Source organism: Oncorhynchus mykiss, chromosome 13, assembly GCF_013265735.2.
Source record: "Oncorhynchus mykiss isolate Arlee chromosome 13, USDA_OmykA_1.1, whole genome shotgun sequence".
Classification (NCBI taxonomy): Eukaryota; Metazoa; Chordata; class Actinopteri; order Salmoniformes; family Salmonidae; genus Oncorhynchus; species Oncorhynchus mykiss.
The window spans coordinates 25,047,360-25,065,592 of record NC_048577.1 but is presented as its reverse complement, the minus strand read 5'-3'; the positions used below and the strand labels follow the sequence as shown (position 1 = coordinate 25,065,592).

The 18,233-nt window shown below is 41.3% G+C and overlaps 1 protein-coding gene across 1 annotated transcript; it reads right to left on the bottom strand.

The window, feature by feature from the left end:
• Positions 1–17,752, bottom strand: LOC110486039 (catalase). Its single transcript, XM_021557350.2, has 11 exons — positions 17,541–17,752; positions 16,317–16,488; positions 13,536–13,646; positions 9,019–9,149; positions 8,721–8,825; positions 8,321–8,446; positions 6,374–6,565; positions 5,501–5,923; positions 4,186–4,293; positions 1,900–1,977; positions 1–1,570 (listed from the first exon to the last, which is right to left on the bottom strand). The coding sequence occupies exons 1-11, from the start codon at positions 17,604–17,606 to the stop codon at positions 1,508–1,510; spliced, it is 1,575 nt and encodes a 524-aa protein (XP_021413025.1). The 5' UTR covers positions 17,607–17,752; the 3' UTR covers positions 1–1,507.
• Positions 17,753–18,233: the final 481 nt, after the last annotated feature.

Below are 18,233 nucleotides of genomic sequence, written 5' to 3'. Positions count from 1 at the left end.
ACCAAATACATTATAAAGAAAGGTGGGGGAAATATACAACAAAGCCAACTCATTCCCCCACATTACCTATAAAATATTATCAACTGGTTACACTGAAGAAAATGCTGCTACCTACTTACTATTCAGACAATTTAGGCATACAGTTCAATGTATTGATGAGAACTAAGTGTGAACCTGGCTTGAGTGTTTTGTACAGTTGAAATCAGTCATTGTCAAAGTGTTTACCCTTAACTCTGTCTGTTGAGTGTCTGGTATGCTTACTTTAGTCTTAGCCACTCTCCCGTGTCTGTTTGCATATGTAAATCTTCTAATGGAGCTGAATGACTTGTTGAAATGCTGGGCACTCCAAAGGCCAAACCACCATTCACAGTTTGAACTGCATCATAGATGACAACCCCATAAACATGCTCAATGTATTCAATCCTGGTCTGAGAGACCAACAGGGTGTGCAGGCTTTTACTCCAGCCCAGTAACACACCTCAACTAATGAAGGGTTCGATATGTAGAATCAGGTGTAGTCCTGGGCTGTATCAAAAGCCTGCATACCCTGGAGTATAAGATCAGCCTGCTTTAAACCAGACAAACAGCATTACCTTTTGATTTATTACAATCTCATTTTGTAGTTAAAAAAAAGTTCAACATTTTACATTCATATAACAAATCACTTCTCTTCAGACAGGCGATATGAGTGGGAATGCTACCTAACATAGAAACATTAACAGCGATAAGGCGCAAAATAGCAAGTGAGTCTGGAGGCTTGCGAGAAGATATAACGACTAAGTTTCCTTCCCAGGAAACAGTGGTGGTTGTTAATTCTCCAGCCCCAACTCAAACATCTCTTCAGTGATTCATTCTGGTACAGAGTATCTACAGAAAACATTTAGTGAATCGCACTAAATCGATGGCCTGAAACCATTTCTGATATAACCAAGAAATATGATGTAGGCATAAGTACTGAAAAATGTTAAGAGAACTCAGAAGTTTAAAACAGCTAAATATACTATAAAATAATTATGAATCTTATTTGAAAACGGTGGTTTGTTTAAATGCCATATTTCGTGCATATTTTGCATATAGGCTAGCTAAAGCATACCTGTTTATTAAGCTAACTATCAGGGCATACATGAGGCCTGGATACACAAACAATAAGTCATTGGGAAAAAGGATGAAACACTATACTGACAATGGAATGAAAACTATACTATAAGCAACTGAATAAAGGCATGGCTTTTCAGATAGCGCCAGTGTATTTGACTGATTTGGGGACAGATCTGCTCCCATAGGGCTGTGTGAACTTAGGAAAAATGGACAGGAAATTACATGTAAGAACGGACAGCAATGCTGTCTCTCGTCATCTGTGCAGCAGGTAGCCTGAGGAATTACAAAAACAATCATGACAGTTTGCCATTTAATTAGCTATAGTATTTACTGACGGCCTGTAGTAAGATCTTCTATAGCGGATGGTAAGTGCAACAGGTAGAACTGCCCCCAGGTGGAAGTTAAGGCATCACATCTTGGAGGAGGCAGCGACGGCAGAGGCACCGCCACGAGTGTACACTCTCACAGTGTCCTGGTAGAGAGGAGGGAAGGAGACAAAGGGAGAGAAAGACAAATAAATTAGAGCCCAATGCTAAACTTCCATTCATTTCATTTGACGAGAATTCTGGATATAAACAAGTAAAACACAATCTTGTTTATGAGGGGTCCTGAGAAAAACAGTTACAACAAAAATATATACTAAATTTAAAGGAATATGAAAAAAGTAAACATGTTCTTCATGTATAAAATAAAATAAAAAACATGCTTTTCCTATTTTAACTATACGGTGATTGAAATAGGCAAATACCCTTTTAAATGACATAAGCTTTAGTGTCCGCTGACCAGAATGAATGGACTTACCTTCGTGGGCTCAGTGTTGTTGAGTAGGGCCTGAACCCCGTTTCCATAGTCTGCATGCACAGCCATCAGGTTCTGAATCTGGAAAAACAGGGTGCAAGACCAGGGAGAGATGGTCAGAAGTGTCGATAGCGATTGGCAGTAAAATAGATACATTTTACAATATTGCATTGCAAAGATGACCTTTGTGGTAGTGAGGAAGATGGCTGGGAAATATACAGTGCCTTCAGAAAGTATTCACACCCCTTGACTTTTTCCACATTTTGTTGTGTTATACAGCCCAAATTTAATTTAAAAAAATAATTATCCCACTGTCCTACACACAATACCCCATAATGTCAAAATAGATTGTTTTTCTAGATATTTATAAATTAATACAAAATGAAAAGCTGAAATGTTTTGAGTCAATAAGTATTCAACCTGTTTGTTATGGCCAGCCTTAACAAGTTCAGGAGTAAAAATGTGTTTAACAAGTCACATGGACTCACTGTGCAATATTGTTTAACGACTACCTCATCTCTGTACCCCACACATAAAAGTATCTCAGTCCCTCAGTCGAGCAGTGAATTTCAAACAGAGTCAACCACAAAGACCAGGGAGGTTGTTCAATGCCTTGCAAAGGGCACCTAATTGGTAGATAAACAAAAAAAAAAAATTAAATAAAAAAAACAGACATTGAATATCCCTTTGAGCATGGTGAAGTTATTAATGACACTTTGGATGGTGTATCAATACACCCAGTCACTACAAATTTACAGGCGTCCTTCCTAACTCAGTTGACAGAAAAGGAGGAAACCACACAGGGATTTCACCATGAGGCCAATGGTGACTTTATAACAGTTAGTTTTCTGCTATCACAGCCATTAAACTCTAAGTATGTTGGCTCGTGTAACCAGTGAAATGGCTAGCTAGTTAGCGCGCGCTAATTGTCGTTGTGTTGCTGGTTCGAGCCCAGAAAGGAGCGAGAGGGACGAAAGCTATACTGTTACACTGGCAATACTAAAGTGCCTATAAGACCATCCAATAGTCAAAGGTTAATGAAATACAAAATGGTAGAGAGGGAAATAGTCCTATAATAACCACAACCTAAAACGTCTTACCTGGGAATATTGAAGACTCATGTTAAAAGGAACCACCAGCTTTCATATGTTCTCATGTTCTGAGCAAGGAACTGAAACGTTAGCTCATAGTGCACTTTTACTTTCTTCTCCAAACACTTTGTTTTTGCATTATTTAAACCAAATTGAACATGTTTCATTATTTACTTGAGGATAAATAGATTTTATTGATGTATTATATTAAGTTAAAATAAGTGTTCATTCAGTGTTGTTGTAATTGTCATTATTACAAATAAATCAAATAAAAAACATTTTTTATTTATTTAAAAATCGGCATCGCCTTTTTTGGTCCTCCAATAATCGGTATTGAAAAATCATAAAAATTGGTCGACCTCTACTCCACAATACTAATCTTACTGACAGAGTGAAACAGAAGTCGAAAGAATAAAAATCCTAGAGGAAAACCTGGTTCAGTCTGCTTTCCAGCAGACACTGGGAGATGAATTCACCTTTCAGTAGAACAATAACCTAAAACAAGGCCAAATCTACACTGGAGTTACACACAGTACCAAGAAGACAGTGAATGTTCCTGGTCGGCTGGGTTACAGTTGACATAAATCTGCTTGAAAATCTATGGCAAGACCTGAAAATGGTTGTCTAGCCATGACCAACAACCGATTTGACAGAGCTTGAAGAATTTTGAAAATAATAAGTTGGCAAATATTGCACAGTCCAGGTGTGGAAAGCTCTTAGAGATTTACCCAGAAAGACTAATTGCTGCCAAAGGCTTATTTTTTATACATACATACATACATACATACATACATACATATACATACGTATGTATGTGTATATGTATGTATGTGTATATGTATGTATGTGTATATGTATGTATGTGTATATGTATGTATGTGTACATACATACACACACACACACATATATATATATATATCAAATTTGTTTTTACAAATATACTTTTTTTTTCTTCCACAGACTTGTGTAGACCGTTGACAAAAAAAGACAATTAAAGACAATTAAATCAAATTGTAATCCCACTTTGTAACAAAATGTGTAAAAAGTCAAGGGGTGTGAATACTTTGATGACAGTGTGGTGGAGAAGAGTGAGTTCGATTTGAATAGTAATGATAAAAAAAACATGAGGATAGAAATAACATGATTGCTGAGCCCAATGATGAAAATGGCGACTTAATCATAATGATGAGAACTCACCCAGCGTTTCTGGATGAAGACTTGGGCCCCCTTCAGGGCCCCAGCCATGTTCTGACAGAGCCTCTGGCGCTCCTCCTCATTCAGCACCTCAGTGAAGAAGGTACGCACCTGCAATACACACGCAAGGTCATAATGACAAAGTTCATTACATTTCAAAAAAATAAAAACAGATCTTGGACCTGTCTATATATAAAAAAAATATTTTAAAAAAAGGTCCCACAGTTGACAGTGCATGTCACAGAAAAAAACCAAGCCATGAGGTCGAAGGAATTGTCCGTAGAGCTCCGAGACAGGATTGTGTCGAGGCACAGAGCTAGGGAAGGGTACCAAAACATTTCTGCATCATTGAAGATTCAAGAACAGTGGCCTCCATCATTCTTAAATGGAAAACGTTTGGAACCATCAAGACTCTTCCTAAAGCTGGCCACCTGGCCAAACTGAGCAATCGGGGGAGAAGAGCCTTGGTCAGGGAGGTAACCAAGAACTCGATGGTCACTGACAGAGCTCCAGAGTTCCTCTGTGGAGATGGGAGGACCTTCCAGAAGGACAACCATCTCTGCAACACTCCACCAATCAGGCCAGACAAGCCACATGACAGCCCACTTGGAGTTTGCCAAAAAGGCACCTAAAGACCCTCAGACCATGAGAAACAAGATTCTCTTCTCTGATGTAACCAAGATTGAACTCTTTGGCCTGAATGTACTGGAAGACTAGTCAGGGTCGAGGCAAAGATGAACAGAGAGAGGAGACTTACGGTAGAAAAATTAACATTCAATTCTCTGGCAAGAGCTCTAGTGGACATTCCTGCAGTCAGCATGCCAATTGCACGCTTCCTCAAAACTTGAGACATCTGTGGCATTGTGTTGCGTGACAAAACTGCACATTTTAGAGTGGCCTTTCATTGTCCCTTCCACAAGGTGCATCTGTGTAATGATCATGCTGTTTAAAATCAGCTTCTTGATATGCCACACTTGTCGACTGGATGGATTATCTAGGCAAATGAGAAATGATCAGTAACAAGGATGAAAGAAGAACATTTCGGGGATCTTTTATTTCAGCTCATCAAACAGGGGACCAACACTTTACATGTTGTATTTACTATGTTCAGTGTATTTCCAAAACGTTGGTTTACTTTAATGTAACTAGGGCTGACCCCATTTAGTCGACTGGTCGATAGGCTGTTGGTCGACCAAGATTTTATTTTGTCAAGCAGAAGCAAAAATATATATACATTTTTTTTTTTAAATGGCACACCTGTTTGATTCGCGCCCATCTCAGTGAACTAATCCATTGTGCGCTACATAGATACATTTACCTGTGTGACATCATCGTCGTCAGCGCTGTTGTAGCGGCCCACATCTGGGGACACCTTAAACCTGGTCTCCACGTGCTGTTGCTGGGTCTCTGGAGCACTGAAGCTGTTGGGGAAGTAGTTGGGAGCGCCAGCCTGGTTGTCGAACATGCACATGGGCCCGTCTCGCTGGTAGTTGGCCACACGGGTCCTGAAGGGGCAGTTGACGGGCAGCTGCAGGTAGTTGGTTCCCAGCCGGTGGCGGTGTGTGTCTGGGTAGGAGAACAGACGCCCCTGCAGCATCTTGTCGGGGCTGGGCTCGATGCCAGGGGGCATATTGCTGGGGTCAAAGGCCAGTTGCTCGATCTCAGCAAAGTAGTTGGCAGGGTTTCTGTTGAGCACCAACCTCCCCACCGGAATGAGGGGGTACTCCTTGTGAGACCACACCTAAGGAAAAAGAGAAGTGTTGCTACTTCAGGCCACCCAAGGTGCATAGAAGTGCAAGAGATTTCTAGCCATTCTTAGAGGACAAAGATTTTGCCCCTACCCTATATTTTCACCTAATTATTATCCCGAAAAGATTGCAGCTATTCAGTCAGTTACCCATTATTCTACCATTCACAAACGCTATGATAAGAGCTCAGACCACTTTCAGAGGTTATGTGGAGTAAGTCCCCCCTCTGGTGGAAAAGTCAGAGTACTGCATATGTATGGACAATATTTTTGGGGAAATCTTGTTTAAATTGCTAACAAAGTACAATACTAAGACATTTCAGGTATTTCTGCCACATTCTTTAAAAAACAACAAAGTATTGATCAAATGTTAAGGAATGCACCTACTATAAGGGTTAGGGTCCCCACATAATTGAATAAATTACAATTGTATCTCTATGATACCTTGGTCAGGTCAAAGGGGTTCCACTGGAACTTCTCGGCCTGGTCAAAGGTCATGACCTGGATGTAGAATGACCAGGAAGGGAATTTGCCGTTGGCGATGGAGGTGTAAAGGTCTCGAATGGCATAGTCCGGGTCGGTGGAGGCCAGGCGCTCGGCGTCCTCAGGTTTCATGTTCTTGATACCCTGGTTGGTCTGAGAAGAGAGCAGAGGAAGGATGCTATGGACACGTCCCAATTTTTCGAACTAGGTTTACTTCTTCCCACTATTACTCTTTCATCCTTCAGTTAATTAAGTATAGTCGACTCCTATATCTATTTAAGTGTAGTACATTTCACTAGTCCTGTAGCATCTTTTTTTGAGGATAATACAGTGCAGTGCCACCGTTGTGGCCCGCTAACAAGGACTCAAGATGGCCACCATTGCTACTGTACACAAGAAGGCAAACTAAATGGCTACGACCCTGTAGCACTCACTTCTGTCATCATGAAGTGCTTTGAGAGACTAGTCAAGGATCATATCACCTCCACCTTACCTGCCACCCTAGACCCACTTTAATTTGCATACTACCCCAATAGGTCCACAGATGATGCAATCGCCATCACACTGCCCTATCCCATCTGGACAAGGGGAATACCTATGTAAGAATGCTGTTCATTGACTGTTCATTGTACCCTCAACACCATAGTACCCTCAAAGCTCATCATTAAGCTGGAGTCCCTGGGTCTCAACCCCGCCCTGTGCAACTGGGTCAGGGACTTTCTGACAGGCCGCCCCCAGGTGCTGAAGGTAGGAAACATTTCCACTTCGCTGACACTCAACACTGGGGCCCCACAAGTGTGCGTGCTCAGCCCCCTCCTGTACTCACTGTTCACCCATTACTGCGTGGCCATGCACGCCTCCAAATCAATCATCAAATTTGCAGACAACACAACAGTAGCCGGCTTGATTACTAACAACGACGAGACAGCCTACAGGGAGGAGGCGAGGGCAGAAAAACAACCTCTCACTCAACGACAACAAAACAAAGGAGATGATTGTGGACTTCAGGAAACAGCAGAGGGAGCACCCCCGTATCCACATGGAAGGGACAGTAGTGGAGAAGGTGGAAAGTTTTAAGTTCCTCGGCGTACACATCACAGACAAACTGAAATGGTCCACCCACAGGCAGCATAGAGAATAAATCTCAACAGTGCCTCTTCAACCTCAGGAGGCTAAAGAAATTTGGCTTGTCACCTAAAACCCTGACAAACTTTTACAAGTGCACAATCGAGAGCATCCTGTCAGGCTGTATCACCGCCTAGTACGGCAACTGCACCGCCCTCAACCGCAAGGCTTTCCAGAGGATGGTGTGGTCTGCACAACGCATCACGGGAGGAAAACTACCTGCCCTCCAAGACACCTACAGAACCCGATGTCACAGGAAGGCCAAAAAGATCATCAAGGACAACAACCACCCGAGCCACTGACTGTTCACCCGGCTACCATCCAGAAGGCGAGGTCAGTACAGGTGCATCAAAGCTGGGACCGAGAGACTGAAAAACAGCGTCCATCTCAAGGCCATCCAATTGCTAAACCAAAATCACTAACTCAGAGGCTGCTGCCTACATAGAGACTCATATCACTGCCCATTTTAATAAATGGATCACTAGTCACTTTAAACAATGCCACTTTAATAAACGTTAAGATATGTATATACACACTGTACCGTATACCAGCTATTGCACCATGCCTATGCCACTCGGCCATGTCTCATCCATATATGTGCATACTCTTATTCATTCCGTTACACTTGTGTGTAGTTGTTGTGAAATTGTTAGATGACTTGTTAGATATTACGGCACTGTCAGAAGCAGAAGCACAAGAATTTCGCTACCCTCGCAATAACATCTGCTAACCATGTGTCTTTGACCAATAGAATGTGATGATTTTTTTTAGTTATGCTCTAACCTTGTAGTGGAACTTGCAGTAGACGGGCTGACTGTCGGCGTTCACCAGCTTGAAGGTGTGGGATCCGTAGCCGTTCATGTGGCGGAAGCCGTCGGGCAGACCACGGTCACTGAACAGGAAGGACACCTTCGCAGAGATTAAGACACAATTTTGAACAAAGGCACATATTCAGTCATAAGCAATTTAGCCATTGTGATAAGTAAATAAGATTAGAATTATATAATACTCTATTTAAATTAATGCAGCAACCACCATTTCTAGATATACTGGCACAGCTTTTAAGTTCTTACTAGAATTTGGCTTAGTGTGGGGTGAAATCAGAAAATACAATGCATTTTCTGATTCTAACTATCGTGCGTGTACAGGTTTGGTGGCGAGTAGAGAGGAGCAGATGCAGTACCTGATGCATACACTCAGGCCGCAGGCTCCAGAAGTCCCACACCATGTCTGGGTCCTTCAGGTGAGTCTGGGGGTTGCGCTTCTGAGAGTGGATGAATGATGGGAACTGCACAAACAAAGGGAAATTAGAGAGATGTGGTAATGGTATTTAATATCATACAGGGATATGGACTAATGTACTAGCCTGGTTGCCAGTCTGTTCAGCTAACATTCCAGTCCTTGTACTCCATGTCATGTGTCAGACTGAATCTAAGCAAGGCACACCCAGGCGCAATCTTGACTCACACATCTGAACTCACCAGCATTGCATCCCTGATAAAGAATATGGGGGTGTTGTTGCCAGTAAGGTCCCAGTTGCCCTCGTCAGTGTAGAACTTGACTGCAAAGCCACGTGGGTCTCTCACTGTGTCTGCTGAGCCCGATTCCCCAGCTACATGAGTTAGAGACAAAAATAGGTTGATAAGAAACACACATGACAACCAGTTTAAACACAATACACTATTTGCAGACAAAAAATATGACATTGTGTATTTTCTGGTATTTATTAAATGGTGTATTGATGTAAAGTGGGGTCTGAAATGATCGACTCCCTTGATAAACACAAGCAAAAATGACTGTATACTAGGGATGCACCGATATGACATCTTTGGCCAATAGCTGATATTTTCCTTGCAAAAAAAAAAAAAAAAAAAAAAAAAAAAAAAGATAATTACAATTTTTGCAGCCTTTTAAGCATTCTAGTACAGTTAAATAGTAAACACACACCATCTCAGTGCAAGAGGCGTCACTACAGTCTCTGGTTCGAATCCAGGCTGTATCACATACGGCCGTGATTGGGAGTCCCATAGGGCGGGGTAGGCTGCCATTGTAAATAGGAATTTGTTCTTAACTTGTCTTGTTAAGTAAAGGTTACACACAAAAATTGTTACTTTGTTGGCATTTACATACAGTGGGGCAAAAAAGTATTTAGTCAGCCACCAATTGTGCAAGTTATTCTACTTAAAAAGATGAGGCCTGTAATTTTCATCAAAGGTACACTTCAACTATGACAGACAAAATGAGAAGAAAAAATTTCAGAAAATCACTGTAGGAATTTTAATGAATTTGCAAATTATGGTGGACAATAAGTATTTGGTCACCTACAAACAAGCAAGATTTCTGGCTCTCACAGACCTGTAACTTCTTTAAGAGGCTCCTCTGTCCTACACTCGTTACCTGTATTAATGGCACCTGTTTGAACTTGTTATCAGTATAAAAGACACCTGTCCACAACCTCAAAACAGTCACACTCCAAACTCCACTATGGCCAAGACCAAAGAGCTGTCAAAGGACACCAGAAACAAAATTGTAGACCTACACCAGGCTGGAAAGACTGAATCTGCAATAGATAAGCAGCTTGGTTTGAAGAAAGCAACTGTGGGGGCAATTATTAGGAAATGGAAGACATACAAGACCACTGATAATCTCCCTCGATCTGGGGCTCCACGCAAGATCTCACCCCGTGGGGTCAAAATGATCACAAGAACTGTGAGCAAAAATCCCAGAACCACATGGGGGGACCTAATGAATGACTTGCAGAGAGCTGGGACCAAAGTAACTAAGCCTACCATCAGCAAGGGCATTGAAGATGAAACGTGGCTGGGTCTTTCAGCATGACAATGATCCCAAACACACTGCCCGGGCAAAGAAGGAGTGGCTTCGTAAGAAGCATTTCGAGGTCCTGGAGTGGCCTAGCCAGTCTCCAGATGTCAACCCCATAGAAAGTCTTTGGAGGGAGTTGAAAGTCCATGTTGCCCAGCAACAGCCCCAAAACATCACTGCTCTAGAGGAGATCTGCATGGAGGAATGGGCCAAAATGAAAACCTTGTGAAGACTTACAGAAAACGTTTGACCTCTGTCATTGCCAACAAAGGGTATATAACAAACTATTGAGAAACTTTTGTTATTGACCAAATACTTATTTTCCACCATAATTTGCAAATAAATTCATAAAAAAATCCTCCAATGTGATTTTCTGGAAAAAAAAATCTCATTTTGTCTGTCATAGTTGAAGTGTACCTATGATAAATTACACGCCATCTTTTTAAGTGGGAGAACTTGCACAATTGGTGGCTGACTAAATACTTTTTTGCCCCACTGTATGTCCACATTACCAGTAAAACATAATCAAAACCTATTTCTTTCACTTACTTGCTGTGCTGTTTCATTGTTCAGTCATTTCATTCTCAACCAGGAATTCATCATGCAATGGAGCTTTTCAGCTTAGTCTGTCTGTCTGTCTGTGGTAGAGGTCGACCGATTATGATTTTTCAATGCCGATACGATTGGAGGACCAAAAAAAAGCCGATACCGATTAAATCGGACGATTTTTTACATTTATTTGTAATAATGACAATTACAACGATACTGAATGAACACTTATTTTAACTTAATATAATACATCAATAAAATCAATTTAACCTCAAATAAATAATGAAACATCCTCAATTTGGTTTAAATAATGCAAAAACAAGGTGATGGAGAAGAAAGTAAAAGTGCAATATGTGCCATGTAAGAAAGCTAACATTTAAGTTCCTTGCTCAGAACATGAGAACATATGAAAGCTGGTGGTTCCTTTTAACAGGAGTATTCAATATTCCCAGGTAAGAAGTTTTAGGTTATAGGACTATTTCTCTCTGTACGCACCCCGCTAACTAGCTAGCCATTTCACATCGGTTACACCAGCCTAATCTCGGGAGTTGATAGGCTTCAAGTCATAAACAGGGCAATGCTTGAAGCATTGCGAAGAGCTGCTGGCAAAATGCACGAAAGTTCTGTTTGAATGAATGCTTACGAGCCTGCTGGTGCCTACCAACACTCAGTCAGACTGCTCTATCAAAACATAATTAAGTCTAACAGAACACAGAAATATTGGATTTGTTTTAGCTAAATATGCAGGTTTAAAAATATATACTTCTGATAATTGACTTTAAGAAAGGCATTGATGTTTATGGTTAGGTACAGTCGTGCAACGATTGTGCTTTTTTCGCAAATGAGCTTTTGTTAAATCAGCCCCCGTTTGGCGAAGTTGTCTGTCTTTGTTAGGAAGAAATAGTCTTCACACAGTTCGCAACGAGCCAGGCGGCCCAAACTGCTGCATATACCCTGACTCTGTTGCAAGAGAAGTGACACAATTTCCCTAGTTAAAAGAAATTCATGTTAGCAGGCAATATTAACTAAATATGCAGGTTTAAAAATATATACTTGTGTATTGATTTTCAGAAAGGTATTGATGTTTATGGTTAGGTACACGTTGGAGCAACGGCAATCCTTTTTCGCAAATGCGCATCGATTATATGCAAGTCAGGACACGCTAGATAAACTAGTAATATCAACCACTAGGGATTATGATTGATTGTTTTTTAAGATAAGTATAATGCTAGCTAGCAACTTACCTTGGCTTCTTACTGCATTCGCGTAACAGGCAGGCTCCTTCTTGCCTGCGTGGAAGTAGCGGTCCTTGTACATAGCATTGAGCATGGTGGCGACACAGTAGAGGCTCAGAGAGAACGCCACCAAATCGCTTGTTCACAGCCGAGTACTTTCGTACGTTTTAACCCCGTGGTCTGTCGGCAGTTTTGTTGAGCAGTAGTTTCAATGCCATGACAGGATATCGCGTCTGCTGCACACGCAGTTGAGCTTTTTTCTCAAGTGAGTTTTTCGAATGGAGCTAGGAGTGTTCATGTTTCCAAGTGTCAAACATGTTCTCAAATGCCAATGAAATGGCAGCAGCGGTATGAGAACCAGCACATTCTTGAGCATGCAATATGGCTTTCCTCAGCATGAAATCCTCATTGACCCACTGTGCTGTCAGACTCATAATGTTCATGGGGCTGACATTGCTTGCCCAAATGTCAGTTGTGAAGCTAATAGCAGTGACTCTCGGAGGCAAGTTTCAACAATATTGTGTAACTCCGGTAGGGCAACATCTGAAAAATAGTGCGTACCGGGGCTCGACCAGTTGGCAAAAGCCAACATCCACGACAGAGCATGGTTGATTTTCAAGGGCAATGAATTCCATTATCTTGCCGTTAATGGGTTTCGCCTTTGAGTTCTCACTGAAATGTTCTTACTCTTTCAAATGACTGCTCGACTTGAACTTGTTGGAAGTGTGGGCTTAATATTTTTCTGCTTTTGTTCTGTGTAGCGCTGTATTTTTCGTGGCGTCATTACGTCACCTACTTACATTATACATTCTTGTACTGGGTAAAGTTCATGATAACGTTGACCAAGAGCCCCAGGACCAGTGGAAGCAAAATAGCCCCATAACATCAAAGATCAATATAGCAAAAACAAATTTAGACATTAATAAATGCATTTCTATATTTATTTCTTTACAATGGTTGGGAAGTGCCAAGATGGAGGCGTGTTGGCTTCAGAAAGCACCCCTCTGTCAGTCATCTAGTGTATATATTGCATTTTATACTTACAGGAGCAATAAGGGTACGTCAACAGCTTTTTCACCTAGTCGGCTCAGAATTTGAAACGGCGACCTTTTGGTTATTGGGCCAACGCGCTTAACCAGGCTAGGCTACCTGACTGTCCAGAATTCAGATATCGGCAAACACTGCTCTTGCAGACAAGCATGCTCGTAGTCATTTCCTGTACAGTGGCAGTAGTCAAATTGGTAGCTAGCAAATCCAATAGGGTCTGTCCTTAAGGATGACAAAAATAACAGTTTGTAGCAGTTTTATAGAAAAACCGGAGTGAGCGGCCTCAAAATACCAGGGGAAAAAAATTGTGTTAAAAGAAAATGGAATGTAGGCTAATGTCTTACCCACGGTGGAGAAGCGAATGGCCACAGGCGTGGTCTTGCCCACATGCTCAAACACCTTGGCCTTGCAGTAGCGAGAGATGTCATGTGTCACCTCAAAGTACCCAAAAGCTCCTGTGTAGGAAGAGGCAAAAAGTCAGTCAGTCAGTTAATGAGTATATGGTACCAGTAAAAAGTTTGGACCTACTCATTCAATGGTTTTTCTTTATTTTCACTATTTTTTACATTGTAGAAGAACAGTTACGACATCAAAACTGTTAAATAACACATATGGATTCATATAGTAACCAAAAAAGTTATATTTGAGATTCTTCAAAGTAGCCACCCTTTGCCTTGATGACATCTTTGCAAACTCTTGGCACTCTCTCAACCAGCTTCATGAGGTAGTCACCTGGAATGCATTTTAATTAAACAGGTGTGCCTTGTTAAAAGTTAATTTGTGGAATGTATTTCCTTCTTAATGTGTTTGAGCCAATCATTTGTGTGGTGACATGGTACGGGTTGTACACAGAAGATAGCCCTATTTGGTAAAATACCAAGTCCATATTATGTCAAGAACAGCTCAAATAAGTGTTAAGTTCTAAATGAGCCTAGTAAAACTTACACCAAGTCTATTCACCCATTGGGTCATACAACTGCATAAGACAAAGGCATGGTTCCGCCAGTGGTAGTATGTGTATATACCCCAATTTGAGGTGGATTCTCTAAACATTACATATTTGTTGCTAGGCCGGAAATGAAGTGACGCGGGCAATAAACTGTTCCTTCTCCCTTAACGTGACCTAACCTCAGCACCCCTTCCTCACTAATCCACATCTCGCCACCCTTATCCAGTGCCTGCCAACATGTGATCATCTTCCCTTCACTCAGTATATTCCAAGCTTAATTGCCTACACCATATACAGTCATCCTACAGATAACCATTAACTTCTGGTGTAGACCTTAGACTATAGCACTCAATATTTCAATAGGTTACCTGATAATTAACACTATTCCAAGTTTAGGAGTCAGAACCCAGAATCCATCATAAGCAAAGAAAAACGACAGTCCAATATTACTTTAAGACATGAAGGTCAGTCAATCCGGAAAATTAAAACTGAAAGTTTTAACGGTCTTGTCTATTTAAATAAAAATGTTGCAAAAAATAAAAAAAAAAGTTTAAATAAATAAACAAATAAAACAGCAAAAACCATCAAGCGCTATGATGAAACTGGCTCTCATGAGGACCGCCACAGGAAAGGAAGACCCAGAGTTACCTCTGCTGCAGAGGATAAGTTCATTAGAGTTACCAGCCTCAGAAACTGAAGCCCAAATAAACGCTTCAGAGTTCAAGTAACAGACACGTCAACATCAACTGTTCAGAGGAGACTGTGTGAATCAGGCCTTCATGGTTGAATTGCTGCAAAGAAACCACTACTAAAAGGACACCAATAATAAAAAGAGGCTTGCTTGGGCCAAGAAACACAAGCGATGGACATTAAACCGGTAGAAATCTGTCCTTTGGTCTGATGAGTCCAAATTTGAATTTTTTTGGTTCGACCCACTGTGTCTTTGTGAGACGCAGAGTAGGTGAACGAATGATGTCTGCATGTGTGGTTCCCACCGTGAAGCACAGAGGAGGTGGTGAGATGCTTTGCTGGTGACACTGTCAGTGATTTATTTAGAATTCAAGGCACACTTAACCAGCATGGCTACCACAACTTTCTGCAGCAATACACCATCCCATCTGGTTTGCGCTTAGTGGGACTACCATTTGTTTTTCAACAGAACAATGACCCATCACACCTCCAGGCTGTGTATGGGCTATTTGACCAAAAAGAAGAGTGCTTGAGTGCTGCATCAGATGACCTGGCCTCCACAGTCACCCAACCTCAACCTAATTGAGATGGTTTGGGATGAGTTGAAGGAGTGAAGGAAAAGCAGCCAACAAGTGCTAAGCATATGTGGGAACTCCTTCAAGACTGTTGGAAAAGCATTCCAGGTGAAGCTGGTTGAGAGAATGCAAATCTGTCAAGGCAAAGGCTGGTTACTTTGAAGAATACATTTTGATTTGAACACTTTATGGTTATTTCATAGTTGTGATGTCTTCACTGTTATTCTACAATGTGTAAAATAGTACACAAAGAAAAAACCCTTGAATGAGTAGGTGTGTCCAAACTTTTGACTGGTACTGTACATCTAGCTAGTTAGTAAACACCAACTTATAATGCCATACAAATGGTGCACTTTACCCTTCTGTATAGTGGACCAACACAGAACATCACATGATCAAGTATGGTCCTATAATATTCTGCCCCGAGTAGACTAACGAGTTAGAGTTTGTATTTTGGCCTAGAGCCAGAAGTAGGCCAACACTTTAATATGTTTATTTCAAATGTGATAGGCATGTCTGGGGAACTATTTCCCTATACCATTACTTTGAGGGTCCACTTTTAAGAACAAATCTAGTAGCGTCTGACTCTTTCCAGCCTGTCTTCAAAACGTTTGACAAATACAGTGAGCTCCAAAATAATTCAGACAGTGACCATTTTTTGTTGTTGCTTTGCCTCTGTACTGGAGCACATTGGATTTGAAATGATACAATAACTATCAGCTTTAATTTAATTTTCATCCATATCGGGTGAACCGTTTAGAAATTACAGCACATGGTCGGTCCCCCCCACACACAATGATTACATCAAGCTTGTGACTTTACAAACTTGTTGGATGTAATGCTTTTGGAGCTCACTGTATAGTGCATAAATGCTAATCAGTGTCTGTTAAAATGTATTGGTGGACACCCACCGCCTCCCTTGGCGTGTACCACCCTCTCTGGGATGCGCTCGCGGTCGAAGTGGGCCATCTCGTCTATGAACGGGGTGTCCTGCACTAGGAGGGGCCCCCGGGGACCCGCTGTTATTATATTCAGCTTGTCCCCTATCGGGTGACCAGCCCCAGTGGTCAGGTTGTCTGGCCTCTGAAGGGGAAGCAATGACATAGACATCATACATAAGACATTGCACTACACACTTTATTTAAACAGTCATTAGGCCTACTCTCTCCATTTTCCTTTGGCAACAGAGTAGGTCCTTTCCCTGATTCCACATCAGCTACACTTACACTCTTAATGTACTTGTTCTCGGGAGACATAACTACACACACAATAAGACTAGTAATGTACAGGTATACTTTGTGCACCTGACACTTAATAGCCTGGGCAAAGGACTCAATGGTCCCATTAGGTATGTGTGAAATAGGCCTTGTTTACTGTCAATCTTGCATAATGTTGATCCATTAAATATGCCCTTCCTGCGCACTAATGATTAGATAACCATGATTTGACATGGCTAAAGTCCAAGCTAAACTATAGGCAAGACAATGGCCTAGCTACATTTCTTATCCCAACAAATCAAGGTCCATAATCATCCAGTTATGTGTCACTGATTATTCTATTCTCATATTGCAATGTTTTCACGTTAAACCAGCAAATTAAAACACAAGCAGTCAACTTCTTCTTGGCATTTCATTAGGTAGGTAGTTGACGTTAGTTAGCTAATCAAAACAAATAGCTACCCTGCAGTTATGTTACCTCAACATATTACAAGAGTATGGGAGTAAACCCTAGATAACATTGGAATTATTTTGGAATTGTATTCTACAAATGTCAAGAAAGCTCGAACTGCAGGGGTTTGTTAGAAATGGGCAGGGTTTGACTTTGTGATTGTGGGTATAGCAGCTAGTAACGGCCAGCTGCTAGTCCAAGCTAGCTAGTAGTAATAGGCTAACGTTAGTTGTAGGCAGCAGCCAGCTAACAATTCTTGCACGATCAAAAAAAGACAATTCAAATACAAAATATGCATTCTTTGGTTGTGGAATTGAACAGTATAATGGTTCTGTAAATGTGTAGCTAACTACCTAACATTAGCATTATAGCTAAGTAGTCCAGGAGGCAGAAAGCGACCCTGGATGATCTCTCACTCATTTCTAAACAGATCTGCACAACACAAACTAAGAATAAAATTGACAAACCTTAACGCTTTGGCCCTCTTTCCATAACTTCATTTGATCGTTTGCTTTCCCTCTATCCTCGTCCATCTTAAATGAAAAAGTTTAAACCACAACTGCTTGGGGGGAACGATATTTCGGAGTGCTATTTAACCCCGGTACGATTAAAGTCCTACTGCTTTCTCCCCGACTCCTATTGGCTGCTGGATCACATCTGAGCTACTTTCGGGGCAAATAAAAAGTACCCCTGGCTGCGGTCCGCATAACAGGGCGGGGTTAAACATGTGGCTCGAACCAAGACCCAAAGGTGGGCGGGTTATTTCTTCGGGTTTCTACGGGTAGTCAGTTATTGGTTCACGTCTTGTCGAATTACAAACTTGCGATCCAATTCTCACGCGAGGCAACAGACTAAACAACGTATTTAAACATGTGACATATTTACATTGCTAGTTGGCTAGCTTGGCATAGATTAAATGTCATATTTATCAGATACTGCTGACCCCATAACTAACTGTATCACAATTGCAGTTACAATGTAGCTGCTATGTGCTTGTGTGTGTAGTCATCATGTTGTGCTGCCACGGAAACGAATGCACACAGACGGAGAGATGGCTTTATTCCCTTTTATTAATAGTGTGCAGTCAGTCATGATGTTGTGTTGTCACGGGCACATATGTGCACAGAGGCAGGTAGTTTGATTTCCTTTAATGAATAGAA